The 16,700-nt window shown below is 37.3% G+C and overlaps 1 protein-coding gene across 7 annotated transcripts in view; it reads left to right on the forward strand.

The window, feature by feature from the left end:
• The window catches only part of GPM6B (glycoprotein M6B), a 217,155-nt gene that overhangs the window by 195,675 nt on the left and 4,780 nt on the right, over positions 1-16,700 (forward strand). For all 7 annotated transcript variants that reach the window (XM_021007379.2, XM_021007375.2, XM_021007380.2 and 4 more), the window contains 4 exons: positions 2,504-2,690; positions 4,793-4,949; positions 10,380-10,551; positions 13,339-13,412. In XM_021007379.2, coding sequence (XP_020863038.1) covers positions 2,504-2,690; positions 4,793-4,949; positions 10,380-10,551; positions 13,339-13,412 — 590 coding nt within the window. The remainder of the gene's footprint in view (positions 1-2,503; positions 2,691-4,792; positions 4,950-10,379; positions 10,552-13,338; positions 13,413-16,700) is intronic.

Genomic DNA, 16,700 nt, shown 5'->3' on the forward strand with positions numbered 1-16,700 from the left:
GTTGCCTGGGAATATCGAGAAGTTAAGGGACTTGAGCACAAGGACACAAACAGTATGTGTCCAAAGTGTGACTTGAAACAAGGTCTAAAAAAAATTATTTTAAAACACATTTTGTTTCTTTTAATTGTAAGGGGGTTTTTTTACTCAATTTTGGGCAGGGGCCAAGGAGAAGTTACTAAACTGGTTATACTGTGTCCAATGAGGTCATTTCTTTTCATTGAAGTATATTTTGGTGTTAGATGGAGTGAGGATATGCCTTGATTTTGGAAACTATAATTCATTAAGGTTTTGGTTTGGGGATTTTTTTGTGTAGTTTTATCTCATCAGTATAAGGAATTCCAGCGTAGAAATTCAGCGTAGAAATTTCTTCTTCTAATACAGATCAATAACTATTGGTCACTTAAAAATCGAGAGAGTGACCTGGGGCACTAAGAGGTTAAGGGCCCTACCCATGAATACTCTTGTCAGTTTCTATCAGAAGAATGACTTTGACTCCAAGGCTGGTCTTCTCATCACCACCCCACAGTTACTCTCATTCCATTGTGCTAGGGGACCAAAATACCCATTATTTTCCAAAACAACCTGTTTAACTTAATGTTGTTCAGAGCACAGCAATAGTCTAATTACAGCATTTGACTCTTCTGGTTACATGCTATGTCAAAGGCTCAGTGAAAGTCATTAGTTCCAATAGAAACAGTTACTTAAGTTATGCCAAATGTATAAGGTTTTAGGGATACCTATTACATTTTCCCTCCTGGGGAATCATTGCTTCATTAACTTCCTTAAAAATGAAAACAAACAAACAAACAAAAACAACTTTTTTAAAATTTAAATTTTTATTCATTTTAAACTTAAATATAAAAAGACAAAAAAAAGACCATTTCCATGTATAGAGCATAACATAAAAAGGGAATTCAATATAAACCTTGAATCTGCATTTCACAATTTGTTTTTTTAACTATGTAAGAAACATCATTTTCACAGCTACCCTGCTTTTCTGTGCTTCCTTCTAAGTTTACTTTTGTTCTTTACTGCACACTTTTTTTCTCCCTCTCTCCCCACTCCATGCTAGAGAAGGCTATCATTAGACACAAATATGTGTATATATGTAAAACTACACTATGTATACTTATATCTATCAATTCTTTCTCTGGATATGGATAGAATTTTCCTTCATAGATCCTTTGTAGTTGATTTGAGTATTTGTAATACTCCAAATGAGTTGTCATTCAAAGTCATTCTTAAAACAATATTGCTGTTACTGTGTACAACTTCCTTTTGGTTTTCCTCACGTCACTCTCCATTATTTTAGTCTTTCCATATTTTTTCAGAAATCAACCAGATCATCATTTCTTAAAGTGTAGTAGTATTCCATCACAATCATATACCACAAGTCATTTAGCCATTTCCCTCAGTTTCCAGTTCCCACAAGAAAGAGAGTTGCTATAAATATTTTAGGACATATAAGTTTTTTTCTTTTTTCCCTAATCACCTTGGGAACCACAATTTACACACACACACACACACACACACACACACACACACACACACACACACACACACACACGTTCTCCTCATTGTAACTTTTGTACCAGCACTTCAGAGAAGAAACATTGGTGCAAGGGGTAGCTTGGTGGCACAGTAGATAGAACACAGGCCCTGAAGTCAGGAGGACCTGAGTTCAGATTCAGCCTCAGATCAAACACTTGACACTTACTAGCTGTGACCTCAGCAAGTCACTTAACCCTAATTGCCTAAAACAAAACAAACAAAGAAACAAGCAACATTGGTGCAAGTCATTTTTTTCGTAGGTATTTGCCATTTAAAAGGATGGGGTTCAGGGTAAAGAAGCTGTAGACAATCATGCCACTGCTATAATAGAGTAACTTCTGGCATGTTAAATACCGGCCAGTCATAGAATTGAAAGCTGTATGGGACCATGGGATCATAGATTTGGAGATGGAAGAGCCCCTTCCGGTTTTTCTGGTCCAACCTCTTCTGTTTTTATTTATTCATTTATTTTTGGGGGGCAATTGAGGTTAAGTGACTTGCCTAGGGTCACATAGCTAGTAAGTGTCAAGTATTTGGTCTGAATCTGGATTTAAACTCAGGTCCTCCTGACTTCAGGGCCAGTGCTCTAGCCACTGTGCCACCTAGCTGTCCCCCAATCCCTTCTTGTTACAATTGAAGAAACTGAGCCCCAAAGAAGTTATCTGCCCAAATTTGTGGGTATGGTTACTGACCACATAGAAGTAGTAAATAACCTCATGTCGTTTGTACACCCTGATGCCATTTTCTTTGTTAGAGGAAATAATCCTCCCTGTACCAACTTTCCCAAGGTTGTCATGCAGACCTCCTGAGGTAAAGTCTTTGGAAACGACCTGAATAGCCTCATATAGAGTACTCTACAAATATAGCTTGTTATTAATTCAGGGCAAATGTGGATTTCCCATCACAAATTGCATTTAATTTGTTGCTTTGGTTTCCTCTCTCTGCTGCCAAGGTTGCTTTGAATGCTGCATCAAGTGTCTGGGAGGAGTGCCCTATGCTTCCCTTGTGGCCACCATTCTCTGCTTCTCTGGAGTGGCTTTGTTTTGCGGCTGTGGACATGTTGCCCTAGCTGGGACCATATCCATTCTGGAGCAGCACTTCTCCACAAATGCCAGTGACCATGCCCTACTGAGTGAGGTGTAAGTATTCACTTTCCTATGCCTTCTCCAAAAAGAAAAGAATTCCTCTCCTCACCCCCACGAAACCTCTCCTTTCAAAAAAAAGAAAAAATTAACATGAGCCTTTCCTGTTAAAAAAGGGTTTTTGAAACTGTTTTCTATTTGGCTTTTTTTTGGAAATTTATTATGAATTTGACACCAAGTAAAATGAGTATTTCTGTATATTGTAGAATAGAAAAAGAACATGAACCTACTGGTCACCATTTTGTTTAGGTTACTTTTCTTTGTTGAATATATTCTCAATTCAACCAGTAGTTTGAGCATTAGGTGGCAGATGATAGAGCACTGGATTTGGAATCACGAAGACTCATCTTCATGAATTCAAATCTGGCCACAGACACTTACTAGCTATGTGGCCCTGAGTAAGTCACTTAATCCTGTTTCCCTCAGTTTCCACATTTATAAAACGAGCTGGAAAAAGAAATGGTAAACCACTCGGTATCTTTGCCAAAAAAATCCCAAATGGGGTCACAAAGAGTCAGACACAACTGACATGACTGAACAACCACAAAGTTTAACCTGTAGCTTTCAAAGCTGTCCTGCTGTTGTCTATGCTTCTTTCTGGACTTCCTTTTGTTTTCTTTGCATTTTTTAAAAAAGATGACCCCTTTTCTTTTCTTCTTCTGCTTGTTACCTTATCCCAACTTCTTTTTGTCCTGCCACTCCTACTCGTTGGGAGAAAAGAAAAAAGAAAAAGAAAAGAAAGGGGAAAATTTTTTTAGAGAAGGCAAATTATGAGAGAAGCCAGAGATCCAGTCGCCTTAGGAAAGGAGTTAAAAGGAAAAAGGGAGAGTCTAGGATCTAGCTCATGGGCTAATGATGATGATGATGATGATGATGCTGGAGAAAATATGGAAAATGTGTCTGCCATACTTGTGGCAATGAGGTGATATTTTAATGTTGCATATGGTGAAGAAGGGTGGTACAGTGGATAGTCTCCTTGACCTGAAGTTAGGATGACTTAAGTTCAAGTCTTGCCTTTTGACACTTAGCAACTGTGTGACCCTGGGGCACCCTTATCCATCTCAACCTGTTTCTTCAGCCATAAAATGGGGATAATAGTATCTACACCTAGAGAATCTCAAGGTGTTTCAGAATACGAAAGATGTTCTGCAAACCTGAAAAAGGCTCAGTGTAAGAATCAGTAACATGCAATTTCAGTTCTGTTTCCAGTGTCTGAGGGCAAAGCACACCTCTGTTACACATAGAATAAAACAAGGAGGGGAATTGGCTGTGCACTTTAGGAAATTATTCATGCCCACTCTAAAATGAAGGAAGTCTGGACAGCCAATACAGAAACAGGGAGGTGCCTGGAGCATCCAGAAACATGCTTGCCTTCCCCTGAAGCCTCCTTTCAGGTACCTGGGTGCCATCTAAACAATGCTGGCCCTTGCAGTATTTATTTTCACAGTTAGCTAGTGACCATTTCTGAAGCATCTGTGTCTCACTTTAAAATTTCTTTTCAGAATTTTCTATTTCTTTCTGATTCCCTCCTTTTCTTTTTTTCTTTCTTTGGCTCTAAAAGTTTTCCTGCTTACAGAGGCCTTTGTTTCCTAGGCCTCCTCTCCTTTGGCTGACCAACATCAGGTTATCTGTGAAGGCATTTTTATAAAATCACATTTAGCAGCACCCTAATATGGACAAGATAGAAACTTGGGAAAAGCCTCTTAGGAATTTTTTCTTTTGCTTTCATTTTCATGATGTATACTCAAGGCATTTATGTAGGGAAACGAAGTCTTGACAAGCATCAATCTCCATATAGAATTTATTGACCACTTATTGTATACAGGTCTTTGTGCTGGTTAAGCTATAGATGACAGAAGGTTGGGCATTGATTGGGAGGGGATTCTAGGAAGATAATCTCTTCAACGAATGAGAGCCAAAGATATATTTCTGATATCTCAAACAGCCTTGAGTCTACCTTGTTTTTATCTAATTATTACCACTCTGCTTTGGACTGCTCCAAAATTTGACTTGTTCTTATTTATTCTTCACCAGTGTGGGAAAGCTGTTATATTTGCAAAGTGAATTTCATTTTTCCAATGCTCTCTTTTCCTCTTCAGGATACAGCTGATGCAATATGTCATCTATGGAATTGCATCCTTTTTCTTCTTGTATGGAATCATTCTGTTGGCAGAGGGTTTTTACACCACTAGTGCAGTGAAAGAGCTGCATGGGGAGTTTAAAACAACAGCCTGTGGCCGGTGCATCAGTGGAATGGTGAGTCCAACCCCATCATGCTACCCGATACACAGTCCATGCCTAAATGAGCATATCTAATTACAAGTGGATAGATAGCATATGATATGATTTCCATGTCCCTAATTTATCATTAAAATCATGAAAAACATGGAATATTAACAAGGGGGAGGAGCAACAACAGATTGTTTAAAAACCATATTGGCCTTTAGGCAGCCTTTTTAAAAATTAATTTTATTTTTCAATTTATGGAATAAAATAATCATTTCCATAACACAGTATGATAAATAAGATGATTGAATAAGAAATTGTAAATCTATTATGTACAACTTGCTACTCTATTTAAAAAAAGTTATCATGTAAATTTCTTTTTTTTTCTTCCTTGTCCCCAGAGATGATTACTATTAGACTCGAATAGTTATATATGTAAAATTATTCTATACCTACTTCTATTTATCAGCCCTTTCACTGGATGCAGATTCATGTGGCCTATAAATTTGTTAATTTGGGCATTTAAGCAGCCTTTAAAATATGGGAGGCTCCTTTTTGAAATGTGGATGAACTTACTATAAGTGTGAAAGAGTACTTCAGAGAGAAATTATCATGGTTTCCATTATGAAAAGTGATCATGTCCTCACCTAAATTCACACCTCTAAAAGTAAAAATGGTGGATTGATTTTTCATGTACTCTTTATTGCCTTGATAGCTCACTTGTGAGAGGAAGAAGAGTCTAGTGACTTTGGAGCCAGGAAGAATTTGACCCTAGTCCTATCTCAGACTCATGCACTGATTATGTTACCTTAGGCAAATCACCTAAAGGCTCAGTGCTTTAGGCAGCTCTCTGAGACTCTTAGGTGGTCAGGGAGGTGCCAATATGATAAACAGAGGAAGTTAATCATTGGGAGACAAGGCCAGTCCTTACCTTAAAACTTCTGTTGTCGATGTGTTTTCAATTGTGTCCTGCTCTTCCTGATCCATGGGGAGTTTTCTTGGGAAAGATAATAGACTAGTTTGCCAGTTCCTTCTTCAACTCATTTTATAGATGACGAAACTGAGGCAAATAGGGTTAAATGACTTGCCCAGAGTTACTCAGCTAGGAAATGTCTGAGCCTCGATTTGAACTCAAGTCCCCCTAACTGTAGGACTGGCACTCTATCCAGTGTGCACCTGAAAGCCCACCTTAAAACTTACCTGTGCTCAATTTTGCCAGTCGAGAAGTCATTTTACAATGTTTGACCAGTATAACTCTGTGAGTGGCACTGAACATTTTTTGGAGAAAAGGTGGCATTTAAGAAATATTTATCTAAGTATTTGTTTTAGTCAGTGAAAATATATCATATCTGAAGCTTAGCTTTTTTATATCATTTGATAGGATAAACCCTTTCCATTGGAAAGCATACAGAATTTGGAGTTAGAAGATGAAATACGTGATCTACCACTTACAAACTGTGACTTAAGGAAAGTCAGTTAATCTTCTCTGGGATTCAGTTTTCCTAGCTAGATGATACAGCCTGGGAGTCAGGAGGACCTGAGTTCAAATCTAGACTAAGACATTTACTAGTTATGTGACCCTGGGCAAATAACTTATTGTCTCAGTTTCCTCATCTGGAAAAGGAGCTGGAGAAGCAAATGAGAAATATCTCTAGTATATTTGTCAAAAGAAATGGACAATGGGGTTACAAAGAATTGCACAGAACTGAAATGACACAATAGCAACAACAAAAGTGGGGAGATTAAAATCAATGGCCTCCAAGTTTCCTTCCAGGTCTAAATCTATAATCCCATGTTTGATCACTTCACCAATGTGTAGGAGTACATGTGGTAGGTATTGGACTTAGAGTCAGAAAGGACTGCGTTTGTATCCCTTGTCTGATACTTATTATCTCCATGACCAAGACAGAAATCATTCCAACTCTCAAAGTGTGTTTTCTCACCTGTATAATGGGGATAATACTTGTAGTCTCTATATCACAGTATTGATGTGAGGGTCAATCTAAGTCTGTAAGGTATCCCAGGGCCCACTCAACCTCCTCTTGTTACAATTAAGGAAACTGAAGCCCAGGCTGTTCAGGCAGGAAGCAATTAGAGGCATTATCTGAACCCAGGTTCTCCAGAGTTAGTGCTTAAGGACTTCAGAAACTTCTTAAAACACTATATAAATGTCAGATATTAGCATTCCTATTGTTATTATCATGATTATGGTGACCATATTTTTCAAACCACAAATTAAGACATGTCGTATGCCAAATTGAAGTCTTGTTTCAGAGACTAATGTTTTTTTTAAACTGCCACTGTCCTCAAAATCCTCACCCTCTCATTTACCTTGTATATATCATGTCTGTGCAAAGTTACTTGCATGTTGTCTTGCCATTTAGAATGCGAGCTTCTTGAGGTTGGGAAATGTTTTAGGCTTTCTTTGTTTCTCCAGTGCTTCGCACAGTGCCTGGTTCTTAAGAAATGCATATTGGCTTGACTTGTTGACATATAGTTGTTGTTATGCCTGTAGGTGGAAAGAACCCTGGGTTTTCATTCAACCAGCAATAATTGTGCATCTTGTATGTGTATAGGCTTTATGAATAACTAGGCACTACTGCCTTTGTCCAATAACATATGACTTTTTCTTTCTTTTTTTTCCCATTATTCTCAAGGGACTTCTTTCAGCAGGTCTTCTGAATAGTAAGTGGTGGTTTTAGTAAGATGTCATTTGACAAAATTTGTGTTCTACCAACATGTATAAACAGAGTAGAGCACTTTTTACGGGAAAGGATAGGAGGGAAAGACAATGGTAATTCTCCAAGTTATTTCATTTTGTTCTCAACCACAGAGATAAATAAAGATAGCCCCTAATTCAGCATAAAGCCTCTCTAACTGGCCTTTATTTGGAGCCCTTCCCCTAGGAGCTCACCATAGAAACCCGTCTGAATGTTCAGAGATGCCATAAGCTGCCAGTGACAGGGAGCTTTCTCTTTTTTCTCCCTCCTTTCAGCCCCACCCTTTCTTCCCAAAGAGGGACAGACCCACTGAGAGAAAAGTACCCAGAAGCACATCAGAGAAACCACTCAACTGCAAAATCTTTGAGTGTTTGTACTGAAAAATCACATGTATTCTTTTTTTTTTTTTTTAAGACAGAGAGACTGGGGACACAGTTTATAGAGTAGTAGAAGGAAGAAAATATGGTAGAAGAGGGTGTTACAGTGTTGCAAAAATGCCACCTATGTGGATATGTTTCAAAATTCAAGGATTAGTAATATTTGAAAGCTTCAGGTGGGACGTAAAGAACCATCTTGCTCTATCTAGGAAACCATAGAAATGGATAAGGACATATTTAGGGTTCCTTTTGCCCTTCCAATTCCTCGACTAGCCCAAGTCGATGGCCCCCAATGGTACAAAATCTGAAAGTTAAAGTTGGTTCTTGAAGGCTTTACCCTCAGTCTCTTCCTTTATAGAAAGGCAGTAACAAAGTTTAAACTCCAAGTCCTCACCCACACACTCCCTGTGGGTGTACATTCTGAGAATATAAATACCACAATGTGTTTGAGGCAGCATTTCAAAGCTCTCCAAAAATTGGTAGTCAAGGCTGAAGGTTATGAAGAAAGTGAAGCAATATCATTATATTCTTCCTGAGATCGCCCACGGCAAAGTGTGGGTGAGCATTGAGGAGGATTTTTTTCCTTTTTATAAGTCCAATAATTTCTTGTAAAGCTGCTATGAATTTTTAAAGACTGAACAAGATTAGAAGAAAATATGATGACTTTCCCCTAAGCATAATGTACAGTTATATTGTTTCAGGATAATTTAAAACCTATTTTTAAATAAACTTTCAGGCTTCTGACACCCTATAAGGAGATTACTTTCTTTCATCATATACAGAATCATCATTTACAGAATTCTGAAAATTGGAAGGGGATCTCGGCAGCTATCTAATCCAGTCTATACCTAAAAGGAATCCCCACTATGACACATCTAACATGTCATCATAAGAACCTCTGGTTGTACACCTCCAGGGAAGAGAATCCATCATCCCTCAAGTAGTCAATTGGAATTTTGGGCAGCTCTAAAAATTAGGATTATTTTTTTCTGACATCAAGCCTAAATTGGCTTCTTTGCAACTTCCAAACAGAACAAGTATAATCTTTCTCCACAGCACCCTTTCAAATTTTTTAACTACACATCTTATTCTCTCCATTCCCCTTCTTCCTCTCACCAGTCTTCTCTTTTCCGTGCAAAACATACTTAATTCCTTCATTCAATCCTCTTATTACCTAGACTCGAAGCCCTACACCATCCTGATTGACCTCCTAGATACTGACCAACCAATCTATCAATATATACTCTTTAATTGTGCTCAGAACACTCATTATTCTAGTCGAGAGGACTGTGGGACCGTCCTTTTTAAGAGATTGTTCTTTGTAATAGTTACCATATCCTAAATACATTTGTTTTTTAAAGATAAAGCTGCCTACAAAAATCATATCTCAACAATTTTTAGTCATTTAACAATTGGGATGATCTAACAGCTGTCCAATCCAGAGTAACACTTGTAAAGCAGTTATTCATAGCTGATGTTCAGTCATGGGTATAGTGGAAAAGCTGTTTCTTTAACACCAATAATCTCCCAGTGTATCTATGTAGCTACGGATCATGCAATATCAGATCCCAGAAGAATTAAAACTATAAAATACACAGAGGCTAATTAAAAAATTCATGGTGGACTTAAGCTGTAGGATGTTACCAATGGTAACATACAAACAAAGAAGCACCATGAGAGACTGTCTTGTCAGGTAGCAGTAGTGAGAAATAGTGGAGAGATGCACATAACATGTAACAGGAAGGCTTCCAGCCTGTTGCACAAATCTCTTATGAGAGATAAACAGGAAACCATGGAGAAGAATTGTACAGGATGTGAAAGTATGGAGGGCTTGTGTGCTGAATAAGGTTTGGGATGTGGGGAGAAAGGGAATACTTGCACTGATAAAATCTCAAATCTTACTGGAACAAAGTCAGGAGAATGGGGTTCTAATATCAGCTCTGCCACTATGTAACTGTGAAGAAGATCTATGATTCTAAGTCCCTTGACTTTTCTGGTTCTAATTTCCCTATCTCTAAAAATAAAGATTCTAAGGTCCATCCCAGCTCCTAAATTAAGTGATTCCCAGATGCTTACCTTGGGACTTCACACAGAATAGGTATATAATAAACTGCTTTTTCCATTGGATTAGATTTTTTTTATCCCAACTAAATGGATAAATAGCATGAACATCTCTAATATATAGCTCTATACTATAAATTGTCAATTCAGTGATCTCTATGACTCATTAAAAAGGGTAGAGCCACCATATTTAATTAGCCTCTGGTGAATAATCATTGGTAATGTTGTATAATTGTTCTATAAGTTTAGGTACTGCTTTTTTAAGATTTTAATATGGATTGCTTTTATCTTTTTCCCCTTAGTTTGTTTTCCTCACCTATGTGCTTGGATTGGCCTGGCTTGGGGTCTTTGGCTTCTCAGCTGTGCCTGTCTTTATGTTCTATAACATATGGTCAACTTGTGAAGTCATCAAATCCCCTCAGACAAATTCAACTGCAACCGGAAGCCAGATCTGTGTGGATATCAGGCAATACGGTAATTAATTTTATCCCAACCAACTTACTATCCTTTTCATTTGTACTACTTCTTTGAGCTTGTGACTTACTTTTCTTTCTTTCTTTCTTTCTTTCTTTCTTTCTTTCTTTCTTTCTTTCTTTCTTTCTTTCTTTCTTTCTTTCTTTCTTTCTTTCTTTCTTTCTTTCTTTCTTTCCTTTTTTTTAAGGCAATTGGGGTTAAGTGACTTCCTCAGGGTCACACAGCTAGTAAGTGTCAAGTGTTTGGTCTGAGGCCGGATTCGAACTTAGGTCCTACTGACTTAAGGGCCAGTGCTCTATCCACTGCGCCACCTAGCTGCCACTGTGGCTTACTTTTCAAATGGAATGAAACACTATAAGAAGACTCGCTCCCAATGCCATTTATTTTTGTGTTGCCTTCTAGGTATCCTCAGTTTATCAAAATGGTGTACTATTTCCAGTTACAAAGGAATGTCATCTTATGTTTCATGATGGCATAATGGATAGAGCATTGAACTTAGAGTTAGGAAGACCTGCATTCAAATCCAGTTTCTTATATATTCTACTTGTGGGACCATATGCAAGTCACTTAGCCTCACCTTAACCACCTTACTTACCTTACCTCACCTCACCTTAACCGACTCCCAAGACTACTTAGTCTTACTCTGATCTTCATGTACTTTGTTGGTGGGAGTTTCTAAATACACAAAGTAATCAACAAGAGACGTTACTTAAAAATGAAGTCTGTCTTTCAATATGGCATCAGTAGGAATAACAGGACAGGATAGGTGGGACATGCATGTATGTAGAGACAGATATATGTAGAAATATGTATATAGGATATATATCCTATGTACATACATGTGTGTCTGTGTATATAGGTTATATAGCTTAATGGTTCACCTTTTCCCTTAAAAGAACTCCATGAAACATTTTCTTCTATAAAATAGCCTAATTTTATAAATGTAGTAAACAACCTATCATCTCTATAGCTCATCTGTTAATCATATTTTTGGCTTAGGGCCATTTTTTTAAAAATTACCAAATAACTACAAATTCATAAATGTTTTAAAAGAACTGAACATTGAGATATTTTTCAGCCATTGTCTACAACCACAAAGTTCACAGTGAAACTCTGAAGTGATGTTAATGTATACTATCACTACATATATTAGCATTTTCATGGACCCATTCAAATAGGATTTGCAGTGCATAGGATTTCCAAGGTAGCCAGGTAAGTTTATGAACTTCGGAAAGATGTGAATAATCCACCAAAGCAAATACAGCAGTTTTTTTTATGAATGAATGCATAAAACTAAATATGTATGAGAGAAAAGCTAAAATCTTAAGGGTTTTAATTAGTTTCTGTGGCTTAGATGAGCTATATGTGCAAGCTAAAAAGGAGTAAGAATTTCCTTTTTGAAACTTGGAGAGAGGAAGAGAGAAAGAGAGACAAAGACAGACATTGACACACTTCCCTTCACGCTTTCATTTTTCCTCAGTTCCTCACTCATGACTACTTACCCAAAAGAAATCATGTTTCTTCCTGAAAATGCCTTTTGGACATATTTCTTCCCATAAAACCAATGTTCAAACATTGTGTTTTCTTTTTTTTATCCCAGATTGAAAACAGAGAAAGACCCATGTTGAATGTTAAGCTGATTTATAAATGGCTTATAAATATTTTTCACATGTATGAGAACAAATTATTTACATAGGGGTTTTTTCCCCTCACATTATCCATCTTTTGTATTTGCCCAGTGTAGGAAGTTGTAAACTGGAAATCATATGATCTTACATGTATCTGTCTAAAAGTCTGTCAAATACTCATGAATTCACTGAGTGATTTCAAGATTTATTCTGTGTCCATGGCAAAGTAGTAGGGGGTGTTAAAGTTATTTTTACTTCTATTCTCTACTGATCTCCTGCGGAAAGGGTGGGCTGATTATATTTTTAGTACATAATTTAAGCACTGTTCTAAAGTGTTTGTTTTGAAATAAAATAGAAGTGCACTGTAGCTTTGGGGGAAATAAGATTTTTCAAGAACTTTATTAGCTTCTTATGTTACAGTGATAGATAAAGTGCATATAACATGTATAAAATAGAATCTGTGGTCCAGAAGAACAACATTATGGTGGAGACTTATTGTAGTTTTAAGGAAAAAAAAATTTATGAATCTTGCTATGGTTCCTAAAGTTAGCCTTTTAGTGTATGGGTAGTACTATACTCAAAATCTTATCTTTGCAAAAATGAGCCTTAAAATAATTTGTGCATTGTATCACAAAGATTTTATTTATTTAATATTTCATTTTCCCCCAATTACATGTAAAAAACAATTATTCTTTTTTCTTCCCAAATTTTGAGTTCAAATTCTCTCTCCTCCCCTTCCCACTCAATGAGAAGGCAAGTGATTTGACATGTTACACATGTATAATCATGCAATACACAGTTCCACATAAGTTACGTTGTATCACAAAGATTTTTATAAAGGGTGGCAGCATGGGTTTGGAGGCCTTTGAAAATTACCAAGTTTTGTTCCAGTTTGCCATCAAATAATCTCTTAACTCCTGTTTGTTATCTCCCAGATGACATACTAAGTGAATATAGCCCAAGAATAAGGGTAGAGATGCCACTTTTATATGTCAGTAGCATAAGACTTGCTGATGAAAGGTGATAGCATGTTTTTATTAGTAATAGTTATAGAAATATTGTTATTACAACTGAGATCTGAAGTAATAAGGTTGATGATGTAAAACCATATAACATCTGTTGCCTTAATCTAACATAAATTTGGGATTCACTGTTACAGGTATCATCCCTTGGAATGCCTTGCCAGGCAGGGCTTGTGGCTCAACCCTAGAAAGCATCTGCAACACAAATGAGGTATAGTGGCCCTCAGCTGCTGGGCTTGTCATGCACTGTTATTTCTGAAACTGGGCTGGGAAACTGAGTTTCCTTAAGTAAAAAGGGTGCAAGACTGATAGGTTTAATCCTGTTAATGAAGTCCTTCTTGCATATTTGAGGAATGCCTTATGCACAAGTCTTCATAAATAGGACAGATTATTCAGTTTTCTAGGATGGTCTAAACTTCAGAGATAAAGTTCACAGATATTAAATGTGGGTTGTGTAACAAGCATTGCACCTAAACATTGTAATGTAAAAAGTAAAAATAGGAAAAGTTCCCTGCACTTGACCAGTTTTATTATCTGACAAGAGTGATAATTACTCATTTTTATAGTGCTTTAAGATTTACAAGCCATTGTCCTAGGAATAGGACATTCTCTCTGTGTGTGTGTGTGTGTGTGTGTGTGTGTACATACATACATACATGCACACGCACACATACATATATATATATAATAGATGAGGAAACTAAAGCTCATACTTTTGAGTTTTATCTTCCCCTGGACACCAATTTTTTTTCTCACCCTGGGAGAGTAGGAAATGAGCATTGTGTTGAGGGTATACTTTGGTGGAGTTTTGATCTAGATTTATAGAAGACAAAACTAGAATAAGGAACACTAGTTGTAGCAGTGACAGTGGCCATAGTAATGCTGGCTGCAGCCAGAGGTAGTATGTATGAGCAAGTCAGGTTTGCTAGAGCAATAAGAATTTCAACCACAGTTGGTAATAATGGTGATAAGATGGAAATGAAAGTCCCTGAAGTCTAAGACTAGAATATGACCATTTCCTGATACTTCCAGTGGATAGGCCTCCCTCCACTCACAGATCAAAGAACTCTGCTGGAGGTGCCTAGAACAGACTTCAGTTCGATGGTATTCACTCCTTAGGGATCAACATAGGACAGTAAAGATTTCACTCCCTTCCTAACACTTATAGCTAGTAGGCACTTTCTGCATGATTTTCTCTGTTTCTTTGAACTATTTTAACACATTTTTTTCACATAAACTAGGAGTAATCATAATTATCTTTTAATGGATGCTAATTAATTGTACATGATGGGAAGCTCTATAGAGGATACTAGTGATCAGCCTGGTATACACAGGATTAAATGGGTAAGAAGTCTAAACCTACATCCAGAATTCTAGGTATTTACTGGTGGCTGAGCTTATTGTGAAAAAATTTTATTTTTATAAGCACCTAAAGGGCAAAGATAGATGAACTACATGACTTGAGACCATACAACCTCTAGGTTAATGGAATTATTTGGTGAAACAGACTTAGGTAGCTTTTTAAGCACAGACATAACCAGGGAATCTCTAGCCCCTAAAGCTAGGGGGGTAGAGGCATTGACCAAAGGAAGCTCACTCCTCTTGGAATGCCTTGTGATAGGGGAAAGGCCAGGTGTGGAAATATTCTGCTCACCTACATTTTTACAGTTGGAAGGAAAAGTGTCTCATCCTTTATACTCTAAACCACAAAAACATGTATCACCAGCTGGTTACATAGTATATATAAGATGAAGCAACAGGTTGGGTGATACAGGTGTTGAGAACATTCAGAAAGGGAGAGAAATAATTAAAGGCTGGATCGGTCAGAGAAATCTTGATCACATTGACTGATGAAATTATGATTAGTGGTTGCTATCACTCCTTTCTGCCTTTTAGGGCTACTGTGTCTGCCTTATCTAATGTAAGAACAGGGTGATATCAGAAACACCTAATTTCCCCTAGGAAATGTGACTAGGTAGATTTGTTCCCTTTCCCCTGACTCATGCAGGCTGGTACATTTCAGAACCAAAGGAATTGAGAATTTCAGTAGATAACAGGCTCACATTCAGGCCCTTAAAGTGAACATCCAGGGTTGTAACCTCTGTGGAGTGAAGGGGCCCATCATTTATGCCACCCCTAACACTAATAGGCAAGTACAGCCAAAAGGAAAGCAACCTTTGTGGGGTACAACCTGTCAAGGTGCCTTTTCAGATGCTGCAGCCCTTGTCTCCTCAGCAGCCATAGCTACTTTAGAACCAGAAAAAACAGTACTGTGTCAAAGTCGTTGTCACTGTCAAATACCATGGAGAAATGGTTATAGATCTAGTAATGAAAGATGAGCTACCATCTACCTTTACAATACACCCTTAGGATTACTAGAACTTTCTAACTTGCAGCTGAAATCTGCTATATGTGAATTCTCTTCCCTATTAGATTTATGAGATCCTTGAGATCAGGGGCTGCCTTAACTTTCTATTTGTATCCCCAATTCTTCCTTAATAGTTTGCACATAGTAAATGTTTAACAAATGTCTTTCTCATTCATTCATTCATGCATGCCTACATGCATGCATGGAGATATTGGAACTTGTTTCAGGGATAGGGTAGGGAATTCACATAGGACAGTATCATACTCGAGTTCAATCCTTTGAATATATGAACCTCCTGATTTATATAAACTTTAAAATGTTAGCTAAATGCTTCTCTTCCCCACCCAAGCATTCAAAACAAATCAATTGTTACAGTGCAAATACAGTAACATTGTATACACAGGCCAGCCTGTTTCCAATTTAGTGAGACCTTGGACAGTTCCTTGATCTCTCCAGGCTTCAGCTTCCCTGGATAAAAGAAAAGGTTGATGCATCACAAGTTAGAAGGAACAGGAACCTCTCAGCCCACCTACTTGAGCATCATCATTTTACAGCTTACTTGGACTGAGACGTCTCCTGTCCATTCCAGTTCTTTATTCTCTGATTCCACCTTACTTAATAGAGGTGCCCAGAAAAAAGTATTTTTTGAATTTTTGTAAAGCAAGGCTTTTTTAAAAAAATTCAATTTGTATAGTAATTTCAGAGATGTTCTATCATCTGAGAGATCTAGTTGGTCACGCACTCATAATTAGTACCTTGGCTTCAAATTGCTTAAATTTGCTTTCTGTAACCTGAGGTAGATTAAATCATTTAAAACAAATCTTGAGCCTCAGTTTTCTTATCTGTGAAATTATGACAGTGGTATTTGTCATCTACAACATATCCCCCCAAATCACCTACATTCAAGAGTTAAGCTGAAGCATTTTGTAAACCTCAAAGCATTATTTAAATGCTACATTTTATTAGTAGAATCCGTAAGTTCTTTTGTAGAAGAGAATACTTTTGTCAAGTGAGTAATAATCACTCTATATCATACCTGTTTATGGTTTAGAATTCTTCTTCTCAAGTTTCTTAAAAATGGAACATATCTGTATCGGGTCTTTACGATATAAGTGGTGAAACTGCAGTACC

The sequence above is a fragment of the Phascolarctos cinereus genome, unplaced genomic scaffold (genome assembly GCF_003287225.1).
Source record: "Phascolarctos cinereus isolate Bilbo 61053 unplaced genomic scaffold, phaCin_HiC Scaffold_726;HRSCAF=1367, whole genome shotgun sequence".
Taxonomy (NCBI): domain Eukaryota; kingdom Metazoa; phylum Chordata; class Mammalia; order Diprotodontia; family Phascolarctidae; genus Phascolarctos; species Phascolarctos cinereus.